Here is a 27811-nt window from a genome sequence, read left to right on the forward strand (position 1 = left end):
TACACGCCTGGTTATGTAAAGTACAGTGCAGCAGCTACGTGCTTCGAACGAGGTCACGGACCCAAAAATACAGCTCAAACTCTCGACAGTAACCGAGCCTACTAAAGTAACAAAATACAGTACGGGCTTCTACCTCTACAAGCTTCCAGCAGCCATTCATACTGAGCAGGTCATTTATAAGTGTGATGATAAATACTCCACAGAGCACATGTCAGGAGGATAGAGTGTATGCAGGGTGTGTGAGGTATTCTTAGCGCTGATGACAGTGCAGGCCGACAAATCCATTCACATCTCTAAATGGTGCCCTGGCTCCAAGACAAGACTGCGTGTTCCTGTCGAGGTATTGGTTTCTGCTTATTTGCGCCCTCGATAAATCTCACTCTTACTACACACCGTAAGTGATATTGAGCACTTTGCGGAAACGCTTCCTGTAAAGTTGACTGTAAAATATTAGAAAAGAGGCTAGCCGAGATTTAAAATAGCCGAAAAAAAAAAGAAAAAGAAAGCAGCGCAGGGCCAAGAGGAAAGACGTTAAACAGGATGCAAGATGAACGGTTGGTAGTACTCTAAATGCCATTCATAATATCAGACGGGGATGTATTTTTGGAAAAGCAACGTCAGGTGAGCTGCATGTATTGGACCAGGCTAGAGGAGTAAGCAGATGCCTGTATCAAAGATATAACCACACTGCAGCGCACGTCCTTAACACTCTCTCCTACCAAAGATTATTAGATGGTCTACTCCCGTTTGACCGATATCATCACGCAAATAAAGCAGGAAAGTTCCAGCTCAGTGACAATTATGATCAGAGTTTAATACAATGTAAGAATACGGTCCAGCTGCGATAACGTAATTGTACAAAGTCAATAGTCTTCAGTGTCATTTCACATGTCAAGCTTCACGGGTAACATGCTGTTCGACACGAGTCGATGTGAAGCAGTGATGACTTCAGAGCAGTTCTCCGACATTAGCAGTTGTCGTCCTCCAAGATGTCGGGATGCTCCTCCCAGAACTGATCCCCTATAATGTCGCAGTGGTAGGCCTCCACCCTCCTCCTGCTCCGCGTGACCGACACGTCCTTCTCCTCTTCGTTTGGTAGCTTCATGCGTTTCGTGATCGTTTCATCTCGCTGGATAAAATAAATGGAAACTTTGGCTAATAGAGTTAAAGGAATAACATTTTGGGAAATTCCTATCTGGGTAGTTGCACCATTCCAGGACGAACTAATTAAGATATAATGTTTTAATCAATGCACTTTAGATAAACTGGTGCAGAGCCAGACAATCTCTCAGCTTCATTGCTTCCGTTGTATTTAACAAACTGGTCTGCCTAATAAACTGGCCGGTAAGCGTACATTTCCTACTGCTGCAAAACGTCTTAAAGTTCAATAGTTTTTTGTTCCTGAGTTCCTTTTCAGTACAATATCATCTTGAAGGAAGCTGTGCTATTATAAACCAGACAATCAGCCATTACATGACATCCATTTAATTATGGAATCAAGATATATTGATAAAAACTTTGTGGTTGTTTTAAATATAGTGCACATATTGACTATGTACCTTTGTAGGTATTCAATGACTGTAATTCATACAGATCAATTAACAATAAACTCAGGTAAGTTTGGTTAAGTTAATGCAAAGCTGCGTTTAAGTTACTTGTAACAGTAAGTTAAATGAAAAGTGTGATGCTAAAGCGATCGACTTGTCTGGCTAAAGAGGGGCACAGCAATCTACACACATTATTATTTTCCCTGAACATGTTCAAGAAGTCATTTTTCAATACTTGTTCTCCCAAAAAAAAGGAAGATGTTTTTTTGCTCTTTGCATGACAATGGCTGTGAATGCAGGCGTAAAAGTAGAGGAGATTACTCTTCTGATAATTGCATAACTGCAATGCGCTTTTATATTTAACTTCAGTATTGATTAGTTGTGATGCAGTGTATTACGTGCAATTCAGGAATATTGCTACATTGTCTTCCACAAACATTTGTCTTAGCTGTTTTGAAAAGAGTGCTGCTCAGGATCACCAGGAAAGGCAAATACGTGACTCTTCTTTTTGTATACCTGGATACACCTAGATATTGATGAAATCTAATTCCATACTACAAAGTAACCGTGTGTTTATGCATTCAGGCAGTGATTGAATAAATTAAAGGATTATCTTGTCATATGAGACTGTCAAAGACACAAACCTGACAGATTCTCAATGAGTGTCTTGCAGCTAAGATTTTATATTGTTGACAACCATGTAAATTTGAGTCAAAAGACAAATTTCAATATCATCTTCATCACAGACTGGGATGTTACTGACACAGCAATTTTAAATAATATGGGACGAAACCTGAGCGGAGGTAGAAAGACAATTCCTCAACCAATGGCAACCCTAACGATGAAAAGGGCAAAAATCTTTTTATGGAAAACATCCCATAATCCTACATGTTTGGAAAGTTTTTTTGTTTTTGTTTTTTCAAAAACTCACAGACTGAAGTATTAATTTATTAGTGTGTTATTCTGTGCATATGTGACACCTTTCACTGAAAATCCCAGCTAGTAGAAGAACATCTGAGGGAGTTTCCGAGGAATGAAAGCGCAGATTTAACCCCTCTTCATCATCTTCTTACCTTTTCCCAAATGAGCGTGGTGCCTTTCTTGTGGAGGGCAGATTCATTGTTGTAGTTGATGTCAAACTCTGAGAATAGAATCTCATTTTTATCTGCAGCTAACGTCCCCTGAAAGAGGAGAAACACGGTCAGGACATCTGCGTTTAAACGTGATCAAAACTCCACCAATAAAACCACTTTCCTACTACTGCTGTTAGAATTCATTTACTTGACGAGAAAGAACGAACCCCTTTTCTCTTTTTTTTTTTTCTCTCGATGAACTAACTAGAAACCGCAACAGGCCGGTGAGCTGCGAATAACTCATGTTTCCTAAACATACAGTCATGATGAACATTTCCACAACTCATCGGCTGTTTCCCTCACAGCCCAATGGAGAGCGAAGTGACTTCCAGAGAACAGCTGCATCGATCCTCGGCAGCTGCCACATACAGAGACGGCCCTGATGATATATTGTGTGTAGTATTTGAATACACAACAATAAATAATTCCAACAGAGGCTGCTGGAATCTATTAAACACACTCAGTTAGTCTTTCCATTAATAAACCTATTCTAATTTCGTTTGCAAACAAAACTGTCTACTTTTTATAATCTTAGTAATTATATCATTTGATATTGTTTTTTTGCATGTATTCTTGTCTAATTCCGTGCTACTGAAACAAGGAAATTTCCCATACGTGGGATAAATAAACAATGTCTTATCTTAATAAGGACTACACAGAAACGGAGAGTTTGAAAAAATTAAAACTTGCCAAGTAGATTAAAGTTATAGTAACCATCACTGATGACCTACTAGTAATGTAGGGTCTTTATCACCTTTTCTTTGCATTTTCTTGTCTTTCTTCAATATTTTTATGCTGAAGACATTTCTGAGCTGCCACCTTTGGGCAGTGGGTGTGTAGCCTCCAGCCAATAACAGCGTGTGGGGTGGGAGACTCTAAAAAAAAACAAATAGGCCTCACAGTCCCTGTCTGTCTGTCTGTCTGAGCTCTCAGTCTGTGTCATAGATATATAAAGAGATGCATGTGTGTGTGCGTCTGTTGGACTGAGGGTGGAGGGAGATACACACACATGCACATGTAAACACACACATAGCAGAGTGAAGCAAAGAGGTCACAAGACAGTGGAGAGTATAAAGAGTACCATTTGGAAGTCCAAACATGCAGTAACATCCTGCAGGGTTGTGGGCGGATGCATGTTTGTGCTTGCTTTATGATCTCACCCACACAAAACTATCTAAACTATCACAATTTAAAGTTTTATTTCTCAGATTCTTGACGCTCTCTCTCTTGGACACTGTTTTGCCAACTGCTTTTGTGCATAAGTCTGTAAATTTTTTTGATTGCGCTGTTTATTATATTTTACAAGATAATTTTATTTTACTTCAATCTAGTCTTATTTTATTTTACTTGTGGTTTTTAAGAATGTTTCTTTTATGTGCTAAGGTACTGTGATGACCGTGACTGTGACCAAATATTAATCAGACATGCGGTTTAATTACTAATTACCTTGTGAACGTCTTTGTGTGTGAACTGAAAGCATTGTCTTTCATCTGCTCGTGCTTTATAACCTCTAAATACGCAGATTAACTTTACTCCTTCCTTCAGTAATTCTGTTATTTACATCTGCTAATGCAAACACAAACATAAATTAACTTTAGGCTATGTTTCACTCTCACCTTTAGGCGATCCTCTGCCTGTGTTGTGGTGAGCCCTCCTTTCTGTACTAACGTCCAGAACACCGTGTTGTATAAATTATTTATGTGACCTGAAAGAAGCAAAATCACACGTACAGTCAAGCGACACTTGTTATCCTAAATGTGTGATTTTTTTTGAACGAGTCACGTACAGTCTGCCTGCCGCCAGCTGAGGTAGTCTCTGAGGTTACGGTTGCTGGGATACAGGACTACGCGTCCATCAAAGCTTGGGGGATACGAGAGGGGCTGTTCACCAAAAAACTCCTTCCAGAAAAACACGTATGAGGAGGAGAACTGGGAGGCCACGTGGGTCATGAGCTTACTGTCGGGAAAGCAGAAGAGGAAATTAAAGTCAGATAAATGCGATGAGAAGTTTGTGTGAGACCGAAAGTGAGGAAGAAAGATCCACACCTGGCTCTCCTTTTGAACCAGGTTGAGGTCCTCTTGAAAACAAAGCTGAACTCATCACTTTGACCGTAAGCGATGGCAATATCCTCTAGTTCTTCCATGACAGAGCGTGCACTCCTGGCCATCAGTCCCAAAGCCCGGTTATCATTGGGCTTTGTAAACGAGTGCTGCTCTGCAAACCTGAATTGGAATACAAGGTGAAATTAAAAATAATATACAGACCTTATGATGCAACATGACCTCACAAAATGAAACGAAAGCTCACTTGTGAAAGTTGCGACCATCCAGTCTCACAACAATGTAGCAATTTCGCAGACAAGTGTCATCTGTTTCAAAGTTGCGGACATATTCAAACTTGCTCTTGGCCATGGTGGCGGAACTGGTAAAAAGACGGGTGGATGGTAGGAGCACACAAGACCTAAATCCCCCACCAAATCTACAGATCTTTCCGATCACCATGAAGATGTGCCTGAAAAGAAAAGAAACAAGCAGAGACATAATGTGTAAACAAACATTTCTCTAGCGATTACTTTGGGAAAGTAGGACCACAATTACGCTACTTTTGCACAGAAGCCCATTTACAAAGAAGTACAAATCAAATCTTTGCACTTAATGGAGTTATTACTTTTAAGCATCCATCTGTAATACTTACACATGATGTCATCCGTATGTGGTGTTAATTTCCTACATTAAAAAAACAAGTTAGCTTCTGGGGAGTCGATTTAGTTCGTGGGTTTTTTGTTATTCAAACTTACGCTTGTATTAGATTTAGTAAGACACACAACTTGTGTTATTAATGAAAAGCTAAATTTACCAAAAAAAATCTTACACACGTTGGTTTGTGTACAGTCCGTCAACGAATTATGTCCGAGTTTAACTCAAAAATCTACGAACAGACAGTTCCGGGGCGCAAGAGTGAAATGATTACTTATTTAAACAGCTAATCGTTCTCCGTTGCTTCAAGACCGCTTAAAAAATTCACAATCGCAAATAAACATATTTCGATGTTGTTAAATAATATAATCGATTGAGGCAAGAAGATTGCCAAAGATGCTTTAAAGCATCATTTGTGTTTTAGCGCCACCGTGTGGAACAATATTAGAGTGCAACCGTTGCGACTCAAGAACGCTAAGAGGTTATGGGACTTGTAGTCCAGTTCCGCGACAAACTCTTTCCGTTGAGTTAGTAGACTGTGAAGGAAATGTTTAGTGTTGCTGTGGAATTATTTCAGGAACAAACGAAAAATCCAACAGGACATTTGGGGGGATTTAAAAGTACAGTTTAATCGGCACACTGAGCTGGGCCTCAGCCGAGGACTACATATTTCCCAGCATTCCTCGCTTCACCGCAGCTCTTCTTGCGGGTTGTTTTAAAACATGGAGGAGAGGGAAAGGAAGTGTGTTAAGTCAGATAGTAAGGAGACAATATCAACACCGGAGGATAAACCGAAGGCCGAAAGCAAAGCCGGGGACGATGACGCAGATAAATTAAATGTCTGCTCCGATAGCTTTGACCCGCTGCTGGCCTTGTACTCTCCAACCGTGCAGCTTCCAGTTCCAAACATCAAGAGCTTCAACAATGTGGCAGAGTACGAGAGCTTTCTGAAGGGAGGCCGGGGCAGAGCCAAGCCGGAGAATGTGGAGAAAAGGCGGCGGGAGGCGATGAAGGGAGTGGCGGACCCGGAGCGCATCGAGAGGCTGAAGAAGCTCATGGTGAACAACCCGGTGGCCGAGTCAGAGGAGGGGGAGAGCAGCGGAGCTCCGCAGAGGAGGAGGAGGCAGCAGAAACCCCAGAAAAATGTCCTGACCAGGATGCCCTGTAGGTTCAGTAGTGCCCACAACACTGTTACACTGGTTCAGCTAAAAACACATGCAATCATTTATAACTCCATCGTAAAGTATCGATATCGATCTACCGGTATCTATTGAATAATGGAACGTCAGACCTTCGACGCACTATCTGAGTAATCGATGCTAAGTCGAAATGCCGATTAACCACTCATGAAAATTGTCATATCTTTAAATACACCATTTTTTCCCCTCAAAATATATCTATATTTGAGCCTGGCTTCAGAAAAAACAACAACAAAAAACGTGATTACAAAATATAATGAATACAACATTGGCAATTTGTATCTCTAAGTTGTCACTGATGCATTTCCTTCAGTTTCTCAAAAACAGTTTGGAAAGGTGGCATTTTAATACGTTTGACTCAAGTCTGCGAGCGACCCACCCAACCTAACATAACATGAATATATGTGATAAAATGTGCACAAGTCAAGTGTTGCACCTGATCCCAGCTCAACAGGCGAAGGTGATTATCTTATTCATGCACATGCACTGTCCAACTTGGCGTCTCAGAAGTTCTACAAAAGCTTACTGAAACAAAACCTTACAATATATTCTGAATCATGTGAAATTTGCACAATGAAATCCATTTTATGTATTTATTCTCCCAAAAAAGTTATTTACTAAAATAAAATTGGGAGATGACTGACTATTAGAAAGGGATTCTTAATTTATTCTGAAAAAATATCATTTTCTATGCTACCTTGACACAGTAGATTTGACACGCGCTAGTTACGCCTTTTTATTTACGATTATTATTAACTGCTGCAAGCTGCCAAGACAGTATTACAACCCATATCATTATGATTTCCAGCTTTCTTCAAGGGGGGAGGATTATTGAACTAAGCGAAACCCTTTTTACTTGGCAAATTAAATTGTAGTATTTGTCGGAAAATCCTACAGTGAGATACATTTAAATGGTCCTGTTTTGTAAATTAACATGTTTTACAGGGAACCATTTACATTGTTAGTCATTGTTAACAATTCCAATAGTATGAAAAGCCATTTCCTAGAGCGAAAAGTGGTATGTTTGAATGACTCACTTTGTCCAACCAACCATCTGAAATCTCAAAGAAACTCAACATTTAAAATGCCAAACCACACAGTAGCAAATTGACATGTTAAAGCAGCTCAAATCATTTAATGTTTGTCATTTTCCATTGATAGATAACTCGAATTGTGCCCCTACAACAGAAACTAATGATGCTTTGGTTTGGCCGATTGCACTTCGTTACAACTCAGGCTGGTGAGTCTGAAAGAAAGAACAAAATAAAGTAAAGTGTTCTAGTTATGTATCGAGCGACTACAAGCCTCCAGATTTGCTTCAGTACTCCTCCGCATTGATTCTCCCAAGTCTCTGGAGCTCTCCTGGAGATGAAACATGAAACAAAAACATATTTCCTTATTGAGTGATTTATTGATGGCGGTGCAGGATGCTGTTCTCCAAAATATTCCTTATGTTTTTCGATTGGTTTGCGCTCCGGTGGCTGTGAAGGCGGCGGTATAGGAGTCGCACCACTTCTGTAGTAATCAAAAGATAATTTTGACCCAGATGGAAGCATCTGCATATCTTATGTTTCTCTAATTTATTTATACATTTTTCCAGGCTTTATCTTGGGGGGGGGTAAAAAAAAAAAAAAAAAAAACTCTTGTCTTTGTGTTGCAGGAGTTTTCTTGTATGATTTATTATTCGTAGAGACCGCTGTGTAACCTTCATGTCATGTGTCTTCAGTGTGTAAAGGGAGTCCTCTGGGGGAGCTGTACCGCTGCGTTGAGGAGAGGATAAGAGTCAAAGTTCACATCCGGACCTTTAAAGGGCTGAGGGGTGTCTGCTCTGGCTTTGTCGTGGCCTTCGACAAGTTCTGGAACATGGTGAGAAATCCTGCTGTTGCTTTTTTCTTTTTTTTTTTACTCCACAACATACTTGTGCCCATGAACTTTTATTTCTTTATAGTGGCATCTCAACTTTTTTTTCTCTTTGACAGGCCATGGTGGATGTGGATGAGACATACAGAGAGCCTCTGCTTGGAGAGGCCGTCTACCATGAGAAAGCCCTCACTATTACCCGGGTATGCAATTTGTTTTTGTTTTACATACGACACAAGTGCTTCCCCATGTGAGTCCATTAGGTCCACTACCGAAAACAAATGCATTCTATTACAACATTCAGCATTTGGTTAAAATAACTAAGGATGCTGTTGATTCAACTGTGTTTTCAGTTTGTAGAGTTGTGTTGTGATGTGCTGACACATTTTTCTATTATTTTGACAACCCCATTGTAGTCAGTAGGCCAGGCTGAACCACACAAATGCTTCTGCATTTTAATTCAATCCACCTTAACAGCACCACAAACGGCATCCTCCAAAATGATCGTACGGCTGAATCACCACCTTTTTTTATCTGTAAATTATAATATTTAGTTCAGGACTGTCGCATTAGAGGTCATTCATTTTCACTGGTGTGTGTTTTGGCAAGCGAGTGTATATTTCCTACTAGTTTAAAATTAAATGTGTATATATATATATATATATCCTCAAGGTTTTAAATCCGGCTGATTTGGACAAGGAAGTTCACATGTCTTATTAAAGAAGCTTGTCCAAAATAATTGGATGCTGAAAACAGCAAAGGCGGTATTCCTCGGTAGAAGGTTGCCTCGTTGAGGGGTGGCAGATGGAGCGTTTTTTTTTTTTTCTCTTTTAAACAGATCTGGTGGTGGAAAAAAAAAAGCCAATATGAACTTGTTTTCTAGACACATACTTAGTTAAGGATTACTGTCACCACTAATCTAACAAATGCGCTGCGTGCCCCGTTGCTGGTTCGCAATAAAAGTCAGACTTGTTTTTGCAGATCGGATGTTTTTAACTCATTAAGGCCTGAGGCGCCCTCTTAAAAGAAAGCATCATTTGAAAACGACCTGAAACCTGAGGGTTTTCTGTAAAACTTTAAAAGCGCCATCACATAAAACTCTCTCACGTCGCATCCGGCTCTCAAAAGAGGAACACGCAAACCTGGCGCCCGCTCTTAAAGGAGCACACACACGCATGTGCTGCATCTGGTCCGAACGCGCTAACGTGAGCAAGCAGCAGTAGGAAATACGGCTCTGAGAAAGGCATCAGGAGGAGGAAGCAGTGTTGCTGGGTGGCATGTCTGCGTGCGTGGCCTCTTTGCCCGCTGCACGTAAATGGTGCTCGGCTACTTTTATACAGTCAATTCTGATTTCATTCATCTGTTCACACGCTAGTTTGATCAACTCGTCGTTTTGCTCCTGCTTTGTTTTATTCCACTCGTCACATGACCTGTTATTCACTGCAAACCTATGCAGGAAGAGTGTATTTATTCCAGCCAGTAGGAAATGATCAGCACAAACATTTACATGACTATTATGCACCAATATTTTCCGATTGAATGGATTATGAAATGTTTACGCAACACCCGTTTCAATCCAGCTGGAAATTCCTGGATCCTGGAGCGGTCTGTTCTGATGGAAGTAGAAGTGTTTGGACAAGAGACTGAAAAAGAGACTGAATGAAAATCTTAATTGTACGCCTTGAGTTTTACCCCCAAATATTAACATGACTCTAATCTTTGTGCAGCTGTTTGAGAAGCTGACTCTCCAGAGAAGCTCGGGAGGTGACGGGCCAGTGAACACGGAGAAAGCCGGCGGTCGTCCGCCCGCGTATCACAAAACCGCTCCGAAGAGTTGCTCCGCTCAACCCACCGGTGTGAGAGGGGACGGCGAGACGGCGAAGGCCGAGCTGTCCGAAGCTGTTCAAACCGAACGGGACAAACACAAACTCTCAGTGCAGGCTCGAGGTTCACAGACTCGTCAGACGTACGGGAAGGTTCACACACGCCACATAAACCAGCTGTTCATCCGCGGCGAGAACGTGGTCCTGGTTAACCCGCAGCCTCTCTGATAGTCGTTTCCTGTGCGACACTCGCCAAGGACAAAAAAAAAAAAAGCATCTGTATTTAATGGGTGTGAAACACGGCCAGAGAGATCGGTCAGATTTAATTAGATTCGAGTGAATCGCACACAGACGGCTCTTGTATCATATTGATATGGAGGATTCTCTCTGGCCACTAGAGAAATGATATTGCTTGGGAGGAATAAAAGCTTCTTAGTTGTGATTGTCGTAATGTGTCGTTTCTTTTTTGTCCGTCACCCTTCGTCTGAGGGGAAGTCCGTGTCGTGGCCGCTGCCCAGCAGGTGGCAGCATAAACCCACCGGAGCCATCTCACCAGGGCCATTGTCATCTCAAAGAGCCTGTCCCTTTATGTTGCATTTCCCCGTTAGTTTGAACAAGAATGACAGCGCAGTCTCAGCGGACTTCATAAATGCATTATGAATAATTGAGTTTGTGAAGCTGGAGATTGCAGATGGCACTCAAAAGCTGTCATTTGTCTTGACGTCTCAGATTGCCTTTACTCTTTAATGGGCACATTACCCATAAAAGCACAATTTACTGCGTCTCGTGGAAGTTGTAAAGATGTTTTTTTTTTTCCTTGTCTTTTCTTTTTAAATGGCAGAGGATAGTTTTGGATGACAAGCGGCGTGGAACAATCGTGCAGCGTTTCTGGATCCGCCTCAGAGATCCGTATTTTAGTTTCTCTTAATTTGGCTGCAGAGATTAGCTGACCCTCTTTCCACGTATTTGATGTCATAAGTGGGGCATACTCCATCAGCAGCAGAGCTTTTGGTTCATCTTCTGTATATATATACAGTTACTTTTCATATAATGTATCAGAATATTATTAGTATAGCCCATTTAACAGTCCTCTCCAGAGAGGAAGAATGGGGTCAATTGTTTAATGTAAGCTGTTTTAGTGGTGTTTGTCACATAAGTGTGTTATTCCAACAAACCTTGATACAACATGGGAAGGGCACAGAGCTGATTGTGAAGAGATGAGCCACAATTAGACTTCGCAACCTGTCTCTTGTGTGCATCTTACCACAGTAATCAGGCCATGCCTCTCACTGAGAGAGTACATTGAAAGAATTATTTAAGCGTAGAGGACACAAAGTTTCACCGAAAGCTTTTTTTGAAGCATTTCAAAAGACGCTGATGCGCGGACGTTTAGATGGGAGATTTGGGTAAAACATCTGTTGCGTTCAGCCTTTCCGTTTCCGATCCGCGCGTTTCCACCGGAGGCCTTCATCGCCTCAGAAAGTGTGAGTTAAAGTCGCTCCGAGTTAATGTGGATGCCAGCGCCATGTGCCGCGGCTTCACTATTTGCTGCTGGAAGCACTTTCGAACGGGGCTAATGACACAGCACACCAAATAACACACACCATTAACAAATTTCAATCAGCTGTTTAATGTTGTAAAGAATCCGGACGTGTAAATCAAATCAAAACGGGAATAATGCAAAAATTCATTTGCTCCAAAGGATTTTCTTTTTTTTTTCTTTTTTTTTTTTTTTTTACATTTGCATATAATAGTGTTTCAGTAACAATTTTAACAGTCCCGTTTTAGAGAGAACCAAAATGATTTGAAGTATAAAACATAATGCATAAAACAGCCTCTACTGATCTATATTTATATATATATTAGAAAAAAAAAAGGCAAACAGATTTTGGTCATTTTAACGCTTCAGACACTGACGCAAGGCTACTATGTGTTAGTGTGCTCAGCCTCTTGAGCCCCTGGGAGAGCAGAAAGCGCAATCCTCCCGTGGCTGTAGAATCCACTGCCTTCTCCTCCGCTCAGTGAATTATTTATGTCAACGACGACATACCAAGAATGTCAGGCAGCCAAGATTCAATTATGATTATCAATCACTTATAACAAGGGTCAGGAGGCAACAGTCGGCAGGCACTTGAACCTCCGAAGAGAAGCGTTCGCGTACGTCTAACTCGCGGCGCGGCTGGCGACGCGTCACAACACAACACAAACCACGATGTACCCGATGAGTTACAAAAACAGACGTGGACTGATGACAGGTATGACGGTGACAATGTTTTCAAGATCTCTGTTTTAATGTTCAACTTTGCTGAAGATGGAAGATGAAACTGGAAGGCAGCATTTAACAAGACAAATGCATTGAACAATCATTAACAGTCTGAATCGACACAAGGTGCTGAATTGATAGGTCTGAATTAACCACTAGCCTGAACAGATTAGGAAAAAAAAAAAAAAAAAAAAGAAGAAAAGGAGAATGGGACGAAGAAAGTAGAATGAAACAATTATAAAATTGCATCTGACACCTGCGCAGAGAGCACACTTGGCTTGAGGCACGAGTGCAAACATGCGTTATGTTTGTACACAGTACAGACGCTTCCTCCTGGCAGCTACGTTCAACGCTGCTCGGCCACGCTGACTCCTTCAAAAGGGTTAACTGACGAGAAAAGGCAAAGGTCGTTCAGGCACTATGTGCTGTAATGAATAACCCACGAGCCCTGTTTGAGGCTTCATATTCTAGCTACTGATTATCTCATTTGGAGGCAAACAGATTACAATATTCTTCATAAGTAAAATATATAGATATATACCGATAAGAAAGGCCACAAATGATGGACTGTTGAAGGAGAGATTCTTCAGAATGAATCATTAGGTTTCACTGCAAACAATTATTAAATACTCCAGCTGTAGCCGCTCACAGCCACATCTGGAGCGTGGACAATTATGTACAAAGAGAAGGTGTGCTTAGATAAAGGCCTTAATTTGTATCAGATTTGGTCTGCATAATACATCTCCTCACACTGCCACTCACATGAACTTCATAACTTATTTTCAGGGCTCCAGATTTCTATTTACAGGCGAAAGGAAGAGCGAGGAACAAAGAAAACAAAAAAAAAAACAAACAAAGAGGTAACTTGACATTCTTCAATGTACGTTAGAAAGTTAAAATGGCTGATCGTGTCATTCAAACTCATCATTCAGAAAAGTTATTAAGAACGCATCTCAAAAAAAAAAAAAAAGAAGAATGTATACAGCTACTATATATAGGTTTTTGCTATTCTGGTGATTCCACTTGATTGAGGTTATAAAGCGAATCCCTCCACATTCTCTCAGTGGCACTCTCCTCCTTCCTCTCCGTGACTCGCAACTAACCAACACTGCACACTGTCATCAGTGTGTCTGTCTGACCCTGAGCCCAGACCAGACCGATCATTGGTTCACACAAAACAAACACGTACACACATTCATTTAGATCCCCATCACTACATTACTTTTTAAAAAACAGGAAGATTGCAGGGTGTTGGTATTATGATAGTTGACATTATTCAAGTACTCTTTGTTTGCAGCTCATAACAATCCTTCACCAGTGGACGGAGAGACTGCCACCACTCCTCCTGATAAATCTTTGCTCTCCGGCTTCATCACTTTCCAAAGTTACCGAAGTCAGCAAAGGCATCGTGTTTGGGCTGTTGTTGGACCATTGCAGGGTTCATCCCCATGCCCATTCCCATCTGCATCCCCATAGCACCAGGCATCCCCATGGTCATACCTCCCTGTGGCATCCCCATGTTCATGCCCATCCCCATCATGCCCTGGTGGGGGGCCATGCCCATGCCCATGCCCTGGGCCGGGGCCATGCCCGGGGCCATGCCCATCCCCATTCCCATGCCAGCACCAGGGTGCATCATGGGATTAACCTGTGGTCGGACTGCTGTAGGTCCGAGACTCATATTGGAAAATCCCTGGGAAAGCATGTTGGGAGGTGCCTGGTTGCCTGGAAGTGAAAGAACAAACTCAGTCAATTCAAGCATCACATTTTAAGTCTGGTCCGACTGTCAGGATCCTTTAAAGCATAGGTCTAGGAAAAAAAAAATTAAAATTAAAAATAAAAAATTAAAGCATAGGTCTTCAAAACGGGTCCGCGACCCCTAGAGGTGTGAGGGGGTACTGCAAGGGGGTCGCAAAATCTTTGGGTGATTAGATAATTTTTTTTAAATTTTCAACCCAAAATTTAAATTTCTTTAAACATTAGTATTAATCCAACATATTTTAGTAACGTGATAAATGGCACGCCACACTAGACCTGTCAATCCCCGCCCCTATTGCTGCTGATCCAATCACGAGGCCACATATTACACAAGATTCACTGTCCCTACTATATTTAGCTGTGTTTGAAGGTAAACGTATGTATGTTCATGGCAGCTGCACGGCCACCCTACTGTTGCACATGTTTGAAATTTGAACATGTCATATTTGAATAGCGTGATATTGAATGCAAACTGATAATAGTGATATGTATATTTACAAACAGGACTGGGCCGAGCTTAATATAGAACGCCTGAAAAAAGTTGAAGACCAGTGCTTTAAAGGAATCCAGGCGACAGTGCTGCTGTCATTCAGTACGTATCTACTGGTTTCCTCACCTTGTTGGAGGGTGTTGAGAGTGGGTTGGCTGGGCTTGGGGGGCTGCATGCCAGGGGACAGGAAGTCGAGGCTGATGTTAACCGAAGGATCTGACCAGGTGGGTGGGAGGGCTGCTTTGGCTCCTACACCTTGAGGGGCCCCTCCCTGCTGAAAAGGCTGGAGGGGCTGCATAGGCTGCAGAGAACCGCCCATGTTCTGGAGGGGTTGGCAAAGACAAAGATGCTTGTAAGCACAAACCTAATTCATACCGGAATCACCTTTAGCCTTCATCTTTCATCTTTAGCCTGACCTACTTAACTCCGACACTGTCAGAGGAATCTGCTGCATCTCATTCTAAACTCATTAAAAACATACCTACTAAAGTAACTAGAGTAAGAGGGAGATGTGGGTGTCTTCTCAGCGAAACAAAGAATTACTTTTTTTTTTTTTTTAAGTAGGCCGACAACCTTTTAACACAGAAATACAGTCGACATATGCAAGCTTTTGTTGGTGCTTTAATGTTTTTGTAACTCAAATCTCATTCTTCTCATTCTGTGTCAGTAACAGGAGGAGTGGGTGGTTAGCGGGCGGTCTCAGGGGGAGAGGAACATCTGGCGAGGCTGCGTGTTAACCCTCCACCATTGTGCTTGTCCTCCGTCTTTCAATCACATAAGGTATGTTTCTATTACACAAGCTGGCTGACTGCGGTCGCAGTGTGAACTGTGAGCGAGAGGATAAATGTGTGAAGAATTAAAAATGTTGGAGAAATTCGTAAACCAATTTAATTGACCGAAGCTGCTCGTTTCAGTTGGAATTCACAGTATCTCAAAAAAATAAAATAAAAATTAAAAGTAGAAAATGGAAAGACAATCCATATCTAGAACTTAGTTTCTTTTACCGATCCATGTTGGTATTTGGTTGTAAAAATATTTAAGCCAGAGACAATGCAGAAATACAGCATTTAGAGACTTTAACCACAATGTTGTTGTTTTTTTTAAGCATAAATAATGAATAAACCATCTGGTGCACACACTGGTATATTTCACATTGTTGGAGACTGCATTCATTCTCTGCGACTGAAAACTATCGACAACTCACTTTTCGTTTGTTTCAAAGCAAAGTCTTTTCAAATATAAGAATTTAGACTTTTTATACCATTAATTTAAATAAACACACTTAAGCCCGGTATTGTTTTTTTCTTTAAAAAAAATGTGGACTCAAATGAATGTGTTAATTGTTTGTGATCAGGATCTTAAAAAAAAAAAAAAATATATATATATATATATAAAAAAACTTTTATATTACGATTCATTTTTCATTGATTAATTTAGCCCAAATTTACGCCACCTTAACATATCTCAGTTAAGTGTATAGTACAGTATTCTGTATGTAACACAGGTGAAATGCTGCCTGTATCCCACTTAAGCCAGATTCGCCAGTCATGCTGTGATATGTTTGTCTGTGAATTATTAAATAAAGGGTTTGTGTGTGCACGAGTGCGACGATGTGTACCTGTGAGTTAGACTGGGGCAGGACTGTGCTGCTCATGCTCTGCGTGCTGCTCATGCTAAAGTTGAGGCTCTGAGAGGAGGTGAGAGACTGAGTTGGCCCCATCAAGTCGAACAGGTCTGCTGAGGCGGGACCAGAGCCTGGAGCGGAGACCGGGGCGGGGGCGGGGGCGGGGGCTGGAGCGGGAGGCGCTGTCATGGCTCCAAAAAGGTCATTCCCACTGATGTCGGCGGCCTGAGCAGATGCTGGCATCTGACCTCCGGGAAAGGCGTTCCATTCTCCAAACTCTCCATTGGTGCTAGAGGCCGGTGCTGCTGCAGTAAAACAAGGTAGCGGCATGAGAGTCTATACCTGCCATCCCAACTGTGATGTTTGTATTGTGAACTGTGTAAATAATTGAAAGATCTGGCAAACAGAAGTCACACAAGCAAATTTGAACCTGTCACAGCAACAACAAATAAAAAGCTGAGTCTACAATGATGCCAGTTCAGCTGTATACAGAACATTCTCAGTGACCACCGGTGCCGCGCTTTAAATTTTCATTGAACTGGCCCGACTTGTTGTCTCTGCCTCAGCTTCCTCCACCCCCACCAACTTCTTCCTCCCTGTCCCTGTCTCCTTGTCATCCATAACCGGAGTTGATGTGTGTCTGTTCTTATTATGCAGAGCAGGTAGCAGGCTCCATATGGTCAGGGCTCCCTCTCAGCATCCCTCTGAATATTCTAGCAGTATGGCTGCAACAGGAAAGCATAAACATGCACACACTAACAAAAAACCCTCTTAAAACCCACCAGATCCAGCAGAGAGTCCAGCAGAGGCAGCAGACGAGGAGAAGTCAGCAAATCCGCCGATCAGGTCTGCGTCAAGGAACGGAAATAAACACGTCAAATTTAAACAAGTGAGTCCAGGTGTCATTCTGCCATAGTTAGCATTCCTTCAGTGTCAGAAGTGTTGGAGGGAGGGGAGGGGTGAGCAGTGGCTAGGTGGAGGAGACCAAACATCTGTTCGGCACTACCGCCCTCTCCATGCACTAGGGACTCCTCCAAAAACATCTGGTGCACTTAGTTCCTATACATCAACTCCCTCCCCCTGCTGTCCCCAAAATCGGAATCGGCTAGTCTCAGCAGCTGGGCACTGTCACATTCGACACAGTCTAGTGTGTGCTTGTAGTCACTGTGGAGTTTATTGTTTGTGATGCTGCGACTCTGAACTAATGGATTTGTCTATTGGTGTCTGGCAGATCTGCTGCCACTGGTAGGCATATTTTTTTTTTCTTTTAGGCAGCAGCTATTGGTTTCTCTCAGACTATTGGATTCCAGTTCAATTTATCTGCCGAAACCAAAGAGGCACAACTTATAATCTTCTCATCGATCTTGTGTTAAGACAGATAACAAGTGCGTTCTAAAAAAGAATAAAAATGTCAGGGTACTGCAGAAGTGAGTGTTTGTACCTGAGCCAGCGGGCTGACTGGGTGTTGTGTCCACCATTAGTAAGTCAGCTAGGCCAGTGCTGGAGGGCTGAGGTGCTGCTGCTGACTGGGACTGGAATTATCAGAATTCATACAAGTAAGTAAAAAAGTAAAATTAAGACACATTATAAGACCTTTATGAATAAAGTCTATTTCATTTTTGCTACCTGTTTGGCGGTATTAGCTGGACTGCTGTCTCCTGTGTAGTGAGCTGCAGCACCCAGGTCAACTTTCTTGGATGGCTCCCCTCCTCTCTTCACCCGTGTTGCCGTTGTCTCCGTCGCTTGGACAATTTGTACACTCTTCGTAGTAACAGTCTCCTCTTCGTCTTTGAACGATTTTGGCTGCTGGCCATTGCGAGAAGATCGACCCCGATCCTCCTCGTTGTCACTGCAGAGAATATCTCATGTCAGGTATGACGACTAGTTGTGTTAAGATATAGACAGGTAATTTCTATCCTTTAAAAACTTCTATGTTTTCTAGCTGATCAAAATCAGTGTTTTATACAGGGACCGCTGTAATGGTAAATTTTATATGGTGGGGGCTGTCCCCTACCTGAAACGGTCTGGTGAATCATCTCGGTCCTTTTTCCTAAATCTGCTTATGGTATCATCAATGGTGCTGCCAATTTTATCACTGATCTCCCCCAGCTTTTCACTGAAGGGGAAATTCCCTTGTTTCTTGTCCCAGTCGTCGTCCCACCTTCCCCGGTTTTCCCCACTGGAGTCGTACCTGTCCCCCGCTGGAGAGCAGCAATTGAAGTAGGTGGAAAAGGAGATAGGAGCAAAAAGAAAAAGGATGTGATTTTTCCAGCTGCATATATTCAGCACCACAACATAAAGACTGAACAGTGATATGAATTTAATAAGAAACCAGAAGTCTTTGTTGAATTAACTGACGACTTACAATATCCTCTGTATCCCATACTGTCAGAGGATACGCCAATGTATTTGTCCCTGTTCTTCTTTGCCTTTTTCCGTTCTTCCCTGAGCCTTTCGTCATCCTGGACAAAATCCACAAGCTCCTTCACCTTCTGACGCACATTCACACCTTGGTCCTTGCCATTCTCGTCTAGAAACAGAGATTTGAAAACAATGGGAAAACAAAAAGGTATTTATGAACATCAGAGAACACCAACTGTCCCTGCTTGTACCTGATAAATACACAATGTTGCGAAGCAGCTTTGGGGCAGTGTGAGGTTTAAGAGTTTGTGGACTAAGCAGTTCTTAAGGCCTCCGCCCATTCATTACAACCAACACTGGAGCTATTGTTAATAAACAGTAAACACTACGATCCCGATGTGCAAAGAGCCCTCACCTTATCAAAATAAAATTTTAGGGTGCTTCAACATCTATATTTTAGTCCGACTCAGGGAGCAATTAATACAATATTGTTGTGATGTTGCTTTTAAACTTTATTTCAGTTCAGTTCAGATTATGTTCACAGGGAAATTAAAACAAAGTTATGTAATGTCCTCAAGACTCCTTTCTTCACAGTTTTGTGATTGGTCATAATTTTGCAGGACATAGTGGAAAAAAAAAGTGCAACAATGGAGCATCAACAGCGAGTGTGAGCACTGGCACTTAATGCTGTTGTGTGGCTCGTGTACTAATGTTCCATGTATCAACAACATGTTCTCTAGGCTATGTGTAGAAAACGACATTAATGTATATATGGAGAGCAGGTGCACTGCTGCTGCCACACACCTGCCAGGTGGGCAGCAGTACACGGTCTTCGAAACTTCGAAACTATACCTGGTTATATAATTATAAGGTAGTTGTATCGGTCTGTGGGTAATGTGTGTTCGCACAGCAAATGAACCATCTCGCAAAGTGACCAACAAAGTTGATTTGTTCTAAAACATAGTTTACAAATCACCCGACCTGACAGAGAAACACTCCTGGTTTCAGGACAACAACAAAGGTGTAATGCTCCCCAGCTGGTGAGATAAAGATGGAAGAAATAATAGTAATAAAAAAATAAACGGAGTGATGCCTTACCTACAAAGTGGTAGCTTTCTAATGATCTCAGGTCATACAGATGTTCTCTGGCGCTGGTTACAACCCTCTCTGATCCGTTCCTGATTAGATGAGCCAGCAGTAGCAGCGACTGTGAAAAAGATACACAATTGTAGTAAGTACAAAAAGCTTGTTCTTAACTCGAATCTTGTGGACTCAATTCGAATAGTTCAAGCTGCAACTTCTGTCTAGAAGAGATCAGAATAGTTTCTTTAAATTCAGACTCAGGTAAATGTGAGGCATCTCCACAATTGCATTTTGTTGTGTTAAAAGCAGTGACATGAAAGTGGAAGATAAAACCATAATAAGACCAGATCCATATTACTTTCAGTCAGATCACGCCCACAGTTTTAGGTCTAATGAATGTAATAGTAGCTTAGACCTTTAAACCTTGTGTCACAAATAAGCGTGTGTCATTGTGGGATGACACATCACTTCTGTGTCAGACCTTATAAACTCTCCTCCAGTTCTTCTTATTGTCCCGTAGCATGCGGGCCCACAGCATGTTCATCACCTCTGGGAACTGCTCATACATAAAGGTGGCTCTGTTTGCAAAGGACAAGGAAAAAAAGAAGAATTTCACTCACTTTACTTGACAAAAGTTTTCATTTACAATACATGACCACAACTGGACTCGTTTGTCCTTTGACCAGTTTTGGTCAACGACTTTCTTGAAGAATTTTTATCTTGCGAGGCAGCTGGATTCTCATGATACTTGTGAGATAACAAGATCACTTTAAGCTTCAGACTTGTGACTGACCCACAGTGGTGTGGACCAATCAGCATCACACAAGGTTTTAGGTGTAACAACTGTTACTCATAAGAATAGCTTTTATGTGTTTATCTGCAAAAACATTAGCCGACACATGCACACCTAGCTACGCTAACTGCCTATTAGCTTTTCAAAGCTCGCTACACTAGTTTGTTGGACTACAAGTTAACATATTTGCATCTGTTTTGCACTGCATAACCAAAGTTGCAAGGACTAGGCAAATCTTATCAGTAAATGCTGTAATTATGATATGTTTATTGTTTGCAGTTGCGAACTTCTAAATATGAAGTATCTATGTGACACGTTATGATTAACTTCGAGAAATATTTACAAAGCATTATGGCACCAGAGTTAATTTTCAGCCATGCCCAAAGCGACAAAACTTGCTCACTATCAGTCAAATACAACAGGTAATTGGTATGTTGACACATATGTCATGGGAATATACAGCAATGATGAACTTTTGAATTGAATAGTTTTGTTCATAAAAAACTGGTCAGCTTACAAACCAGGTAACAACCCTGCCCCACAAAAAATTATGAAATTTAATGAGTCATATGACACACTGGAACCATACTATTGCCTAACACAGTTACTTTAGGCTAGTTCCCATAGCTAAACTATAGTGCATTAGCGTAAGAGGTTACTATGCATATCTTACAGTTTGCTGGGTAGCTCTGTATTTGTCCTGGAAATACATCAGCCCTGATGAACTTTAGTTGGAAACAATTAGGATTCACAGATAATCCACTATCAGTGGTGAAACTAATTATTTTCCTCTCTGGTCTGCATCCTCCTTCATTGCAGAAGATGGCACCAGATGTCGTACAACATGCCCACCAATCCGTTATAATTATAGTATGTTAGTAAGACCACGACCACAACATTCAAAGCAGAGAATACTGTTTATATTTTAACAACAGAATAAACTAGGGGATGTTTTAAGTCATTCAATCATGGCTGGGTGGTTACTAACAGTGCAAACGAGACGCAGACCAGCATGTTATCCATGTCTACACACACCACACCTATTCTTAGTAGAAGACTTGTTGTGGCATTTACTTGAGTATTTACTAGGAATCTTAATGGGGCAGCCCCAGGTCTATTTCTACAGTTGAGTCACTGAACATCTTCTTCAGTATCAATGTTAATCAGTTTTATCAATGACAACACACCAATTTAAAATTCCCGTGTACTACTTAATACTGATAACGCTAGTCCTTTGTACTTCTTTTACTGTTGTCTTTGTAAGAGTGTTGCAGACATGTTGCAGCAGTCATGTGGCTTGTGCTCAGTATTGCCAAAAGCATTACAGTAGCTTCTGGCTGGCAGAACATCAACACCTTTCTAAACAAGGCGATTTGGAGGTGAGTCCCAAAAAAAACAAAAAAACAACTTAAGTGACAAAAATAACATAGGACTTTCAGAAAATGTTTCGGATGTTTGCTTTTTTATTTTCAAATAACCTTGGTACTTTCAGGAGGACATGTGTTGGTACACTGTGCGTTGTCCTTACCTTGAAATTTCAGTCATCAGCTGTCCTGATGGTCCCCAGGGGTCGTCATTGGTGGCCTCTCTGACTTTAGACTCCACCTCCGAGTAGTTCATCACCACATTGGTTCTGTACAATAAAATAAAAAGACTCAACTTAACAAATTATTCTACATACATTTGATAGTTTAGTTCTTAGTGGCCATAACTGAGATTGAAAGCACAGGCTGTAATAGATCAAGCTGCTCCGATGACAGTCATGCCTACACACTTGTCCTTTTAGCAGCAACCACAGGGAGTGATTACGTGTGTGTGTTATCTGAAATTATTTGTCCTAACCAAAAAAACAAGGGACTTAAACAAATAAATCCAAACCTTCATCCAATATAACCACATAAAACAACTCTAACATGGCAGACTAAAACTTGGTGAGGCAGACTGTGGGAGGCTTCTTTCCTGCAGACTTTCTCATGAGAAATAAAACAGGAACTCAAATCAGAGGAAACAAACATAACAAATGGTACCTCTAACAACCTGTTTCCAAAATTAACAGGGCTCTATATTTTATGAGGTATTATGTAAAAATGTCATAATCAACAGCTATTTGTGTAACCTACATACACAACGAGGCCTGGGAACACATGAACAATCATGATGATTAGACAGCAAACTCAAGAAAATCATTGGTCTGTATCTATCTAATCTAACCACAAAAGACTTGCTGCAGTTTCTGCCATTTGGTTTACAATGTGTGTGCTCATGCTCTGTTGTAACCCACACCCTGTAGAAGAGAAAACGTGTCCATCGTATGTTAAGCTTGTATAGGAGGCGTGCCACAATTTTTATTCTTGAAATAAAGGCTGTGTGTTCATTACTGCTGCTTTAGCGTGTTTATTTGTTTATTTTACATTGTTCAGCAAAGACACCTCTGAAGAGTCAATGTATGTCAATTTGACTATCCTTGATTTGTGAATAGAGATTTAATACAACATGATATGTGATAGCTTTTCAGCAACAACTTGACAAACTGGTTTTCCAGTCAATTTCAGAGATGTTTGCTTCACAGGGAGCAGCGCATCCAGTTCCAATGTGTTGTCCTGAGAGTGTGTGTAACATATAGCCAAGTCACTTTCCACAGCTAAGGCGCATTATTCATTTTTTTGTCCATAGCTTCCAATAGAATGATTTCATACAGGAGCACAGAAGCACCATCCATAACCGAAAAGGCATCTTATTTAATTTATTTAATTGATAAAGTCCTGTCACACAGCTTTAGTCAAAAGACAGCCAAGTGGAAAAAGGAATGTGCGTCCTCATGTCTCACTAGTACCACATCAGCAATAGCATGTATAGGGCCTGAAGGAGTGGAACTGATTTACAGGTTTAAATGAGGCACACCTTCTCTGTGGCTCTAAAGGCAAACTGTATTATCACTAAAATCTGCAGGGTATGGTTGACAACATACCCTCTTTTGTAAAATTTAATCTATGCCATGACAAGAATTTAAAAGTGCCAGTGCCAGTTGTGTTTTCACAACTGATTAAAATCAGCTTCCAAGATGGACCTCTATTAATTCACGATTCATTTTGATTTATTTCATTTTTTAAGAAGTCTGACTACTTCTCCAGTTATATATAACCATAAGTTATTTAGCACAAGAGGATTAGATGTAGTGAAACAAACTTATCTCTTCACAGAGGTGACAGCTGTCCTAGATACGGGCCAGATAAAGCGGAAGTTGTGATACTCTCACAGTGACACACTATCACACAGATTTCCGCTGCTTGTGCTGTGTCAAAACATTTCCCTTGCATTAACACATTAACCCCACATGCATTTCAACTTTTAATATAATGCAGGATTAAAGTAATGTTGTCATTTCATGTCTCAGCAGAAACCTCAATTTATTCACATATGTTATCATAATGTTGTTTTATGCCAACCCTCAAACGGAAGTGTAAAGACTCAAAGCTTGGCGACAATAAATGTCTTACCATTTTTGAAGACACAAGCTTATTCATCAACCACATCCACTCCCTTCCTTTCCCTTCACCTAGCAATTCACACCTTTATTTTTTTTTCTGTCTCATATCGTTTTCCTCTCTCCAACAGTATCTCACTAACGTGATCATTGTTACAAAAGGTCACACTCCACAGACAAAAGTGCATCCACAGGAATATATTCTTGAGAAGACTTAGGAGCATGCTCTTGTCTTGGTTTTTACAAAATTAGCCACTAGACCTTTGAAGAGAGAGATACATTGTGCAATAGCTTACTACAGCTTTACAGTGCAGGACAGCACGTTTGTTCAGCCGCTGAAATTATACCCAAAGCAGTCCAAAGCAGAACAAAAGGCACACACATACCCCAAGGTGTTGCCCTAGTTCAGTACTGGCAGGTAGATAAGTCCAGGTACTAAATTACTGGCCGTGCAGTCTTGGACTACTGCTGGAGTCACAGTGTGAAAAGTTTTACCAGATGCTCACACACCAACAACTTCCACTGTGCATATGGTTATTTTTTTGGCCTCATAGTTATTTATCACTCCCGATCATAAGTTAAGTTAAAACCTGATGGACAGGTAAACAGTAACACTCGCCATGACTGCAGCTTCTTCCATTTAAAGTTAGGAGGTAGATATATCCACCAACGAGTTGCAAAACCACGCAGATGACTGGTCACTGATTAATAGTGATCTGCAGTATGGCTTGTATAAATTACAGTGTAGTGACAACTTTATCGTGTGTAGTGACGTAAAAGCGTTTCATTTGAATTGTTAGTTTATAGTGCTTTCTAGTTTCACTTGACAAGCAGGCGAGGACGTCAGAAAAACTTCACACGGAGAGAAACTTCATATAAGTTTAAAAACTGACATAACTTACAGTACAACCACCGTAAAGCTAAGTGTAACTTAGCTACAAGTGTCATCACGGTCGTAGAAGACAGTAAATAATTTCTGGCCAATAATTCACGATAATACTTCACGAAAGTGGCAGGCAAGCAGCGGTTGGATAATATGTACCATAAGGTACAATACCTAAACATTCCCTCTTTATTATTCAGCGGAGGAGCTGTCAAACTAGCTTAGCAGGCTAGCCGAGTAGGCTAACTAACTGCCAACATGATTAGCTCGTTAGCTAAAGCTCGTTAGCTTGCAATGTCGATACAAAAACGTACGGACGACACGCTCACACGCATCATAACACGGCAAACACCACAGCCGGCCAACGAGGTGACCGGTCAGAGGGGACATGTGAAAGAATAAATATATTTTTCTCGAGACAAAGAGTTATTTGTCAAAGTCAGCTAACTACATTGCTAGTAGCATACATGCTAGCTAACTTGTTGGACGTGACGTCAAAGTTTTGGGTACGTGTCTCTTTCTTTCAACCAGGTAAACTACAGCTACAAACAACACGAAACGGTCGTAATATAGTCAGGAGATACTCACGCTTTGTCAACCAGCTCCCTAACCTTCCACATGTTCAGCATCTTGGCTCTGTGAAGAGGGGCTTAACGCCTCGGCAAAACCCTTTACTCCAGGCGAACACCGAAACCAAACCTTGAACTCTGGAAAAGTAAACTATTCTTCACCTCTCTTTCAAGACAGGAGGCGCAAACGCACCACCAGACGGACAGGAAAGGTTATTACGGGAAATGCCCGCGTAACGTCATCAAACCTGCGTAAAGGAGCATTGGAGTTGTAGTTTCTATTTCGTGTCGCGACTCACTCCGCCATTGATTGTGTAAGTATACTTTGAACTTTTTAATGCGGACAAAAACACGAAATGTTACGCTGTTATTTTCTGGGATATATATTTTTTTATTAATACAGAAAAAACGAGGGACTTACATATATCAGGACATATTGGTGTCAACATGTTTCCACACACCATTTACATCTGCATGTTATTATGAACAAAACGGTTACAAAAAAATATAAATATCTAATTTTGTCTACTTTTAAAAAGACATAACCTCAATAATCCACTGTCTGCTGGAAGGAGCTGTTGTGGATTTCCAGTAAAGAAGGAGGAGACGTTTAGCAATTAAGGAGGTAATCCAATTTCTCCAATTCTTTAGCAGTGTATCGGGTATACTCTCCCGGAAGAACAAAAATACCCATGTGTGGATAAGTGTCAATATTTTTGAGGGTACCTTGGACATTGTGTTGAAATAAATGTACCAGAAATTTGCCAGGGCTGGACAAAAAAACAAACAAACAAATGCGTAAGATTACATGGTGTGCATCCACATCTGTCTGAAATCCTATTTGGGAAATTGTAAGCCAGCCTAATCTTTGAATAATATTTTCTTAGAACTTAATCTAATGGCCTCTTGGGTTGGACTCAGTTAGGGACATGTTAATATTGCTTTAAACATACATTAAATATGCATTAAAAACAACAACAGTAACACTGTTTAGTTACCATCTCGTTTGGCATTTTTAAAATATATTGATTACATGACTGTGTTGTAGGCTGCAACCTTTAATAGCAATAAACTTTTATATCTCAAACAAACAAACAAAGTGAATTATACTAAGTCCTCATGACAAAATTTGCAATCTACTATTATAAAATGAATTCCATGGACCCAAGTGGGGAAAAGTTATCCATCATTATGTCAGTATGTTAACTCTTGTCCAGTCAAAATAAAGAAAATAAACGTTATGATCATTGATTGTATATAGATATCATGATGCATGACCCTAATCCTTTTGTCTCACACTATGTAATGACATCACTGAAAATATCAGCCAATAGAAAAAGGCCACATTGAAGAAATATATTTTTCACACTTGGGTTAGATGGCAATGTTGCAATGCTATTGCTTCCTTAAAATAATAAGAGAATGTTAAATATATATGCAGGTATTTTCCAACTGTCAAATATCAGTATCCCTATTAACATGTTATTTGTTATTTAGTTCTGATTGTGAAATTGTGAAGTGACTTTCTTTGCCATTCACTTCTCTCAGCTTATTGCAGTATTGCAAAACCTGTTTCTTTTGTCCCAGCAGTTTCCAGCTTCCTCAAAATTGTGGCCTACATCACAGTCAATGGGTCGCCACCCTGTGTGTTCACCATCGCTCCTCATCTGGCATTCAGGCATGCTACAATGACCCAGTGATGCTGTGTGACAGGCCAGGCAGGCCACTGCCTGTTTGTGTCAATCCAGATCAATCACTCCCTCTTCTGGACGGACAACGTCATCAACGCGCAGAAAGGTCACAGGGTGTGCTCAAGCCAGGCCTGATGTGGTGAGCAGAGAGGTCAGTGTAGCAAGTAAACACCCTTGACTGACTGAGTGTCATATTAAATATAGACACGGTCGGCTTATGAGCGAGAGGAGCTATGGTTAACTTTTGTAAAGGAAGAATTAAATGATTGGTTGGCGTCGTCTCCTTCTCCTTGAAACTGTTTTTTTGATTCTCTTGTGACTAGGTGTGTGCAAAAACTATTTAGACTCTTTGTCGTATTGATTGATATTCCAGGGGGCAGGATGAGCCCTCGGATGGCCTACATTTGACAGGGTTTCTATTCTCTAATGATACATGTAAATACGGCCCACTGCTTACACTTCTATATGCGAGCAGGAAGAAACAACACAATAGCCAAAATACAACCCATTTGAGAAAAAAACAACAAGAAACAGCACTTAACGGCCCAGAATGC

General features: G+C 41.0%; 3 protein-coding genes and 1 long non-coding RNA gene across 6 annotated transcripts; 2 read left to right on the top strand and 2 right to left on the bottom strand.

The window, feature by feature from the left end:
* Positions 1 to 797: 797 nt before the first annotated feature.
* thg1l (tRNA-histidine guanylyltransferase 1-like) lies at positions 798 to 5730 on the bottom strand. Of its 2 annotated transcripts, none has more exons than XM_047585000.1 (7): positions 5375 to 5730; positions 4988 to 5191; positions 4726 to 4902; positions 4467 to 4636; positions 4297 to 4385; positions 2621 to 2728; positions 798 to 1129 (listed from the first exon to the last, which is right to left on the bottom strand). In XM_047585000.1, the coding sequence occupies exons 2-7, from the start codon at positions 5179 to 5181 to the stop codon at positions 968 to 970; spliced, it is 900 nt and encodes a 299-aa protein (XP_047440956.1). In that variant the 5' UTR covers positions 5182 to 5191; positions 5375 to 5730; the 3' UTR covers positions 798 to 967. The 2 variants fall into 2 exon arrangements, with proteins under 2 accessions (XP_047440956.1, XP_047440957.1); XM_047585001.1 differs by having other exon boundaries at positions 5552 to 5560.
* Positions 5731 to 5892: 162 nt separating this feature from the next.
* On the top strand, positions 5893 to 10700 carry lsm11 (LSM11, U7 small nuclear RNA associated). Its single transcript, XM_047584999.1, has 4 exons — positions 5893 to 6540; positions 8302 to 8441; positions 8555 to 8638; positions 10163 to 10700. The coding sequence occupies exons 1-4, from the start codon at positions 6099 to 6101 to the stop codon at positions 10484 to 10486; spliced, it is 990 nt and encodes a 329-aa protein (XP_047440955.1). The 5' UTR covers positions 5893 to 6098; the 3' UTR covers positions 10487 to 10700.
* A 1164-nt stretch (positions 10701 to 11864) lies between these two features.
* clint1a (clathrin interactor 1a) lies at positions 11865 to 25770 on the bottom strand. 2 transcript variants are annotated; one of them, XM_047585387.1, is made up of 12 exons: positions 25586 to 25770; positions 22159 to 22263; positions 20319 to 20415; positions 19853 to 19961; positions 18759 to 18923; positions 18408 to 18594; positions 18020 to 18242; positions 17835 to 17925; positions 17176 to 17241; positions 16388 to 16695; positions 14896 to 15091; positions 11865 to 14246 (listed from the first exon to the last, which is right to left on the bottom strand). In XM_047585387.1, exons 1-12 carry the CDS (start codon positions 25624 to 25626, stop codon positions 13894 to 13896), a joined length of 1941 nt encoding a protein of 646 aa, XP_047441343.1. In that variant the 5' UTR covers positions 25627 to 25770; the 3' UTR covers positions 11865 to 13893. The 2 variants fall into 2 exon arrangements, with proteins under 2 accessions (XP_047441343.1, XP_047441342.1); XM_047585386.1 differs by having other exon boundaries at positions 16388 to 16698.
* Positions 25748 to 27523, top strand: LOC125008241. Its single transcript, XR_007112857.1, has 3 exons — positions 25748 to 25880; positions 26106 to 26191; positions 27157 to 27523. It is a non-coding gene; the product is annotated as an uncharacterized LOC125008241 (long non-coding RNA).
* The last annotated feature ends 288 nt before the right edge of the window (positions 27524 to 27811 follow it).

This window comes from Mugil cephalus, chromosome 5 (assembly GCF_022458985.1).
Source record: "Mugil cephalus isolate CIBA_MC_2020 chromosome 5, CIBA_Mcephalus_1.1, whole genome shotgun sequence".
NCBI classification, from domain to species: Eukaryota; Metazoa; Chordata; class Actinopteri; order Mugiliformes; family Mugilidae; genus Mugil; species Mugil cephalus.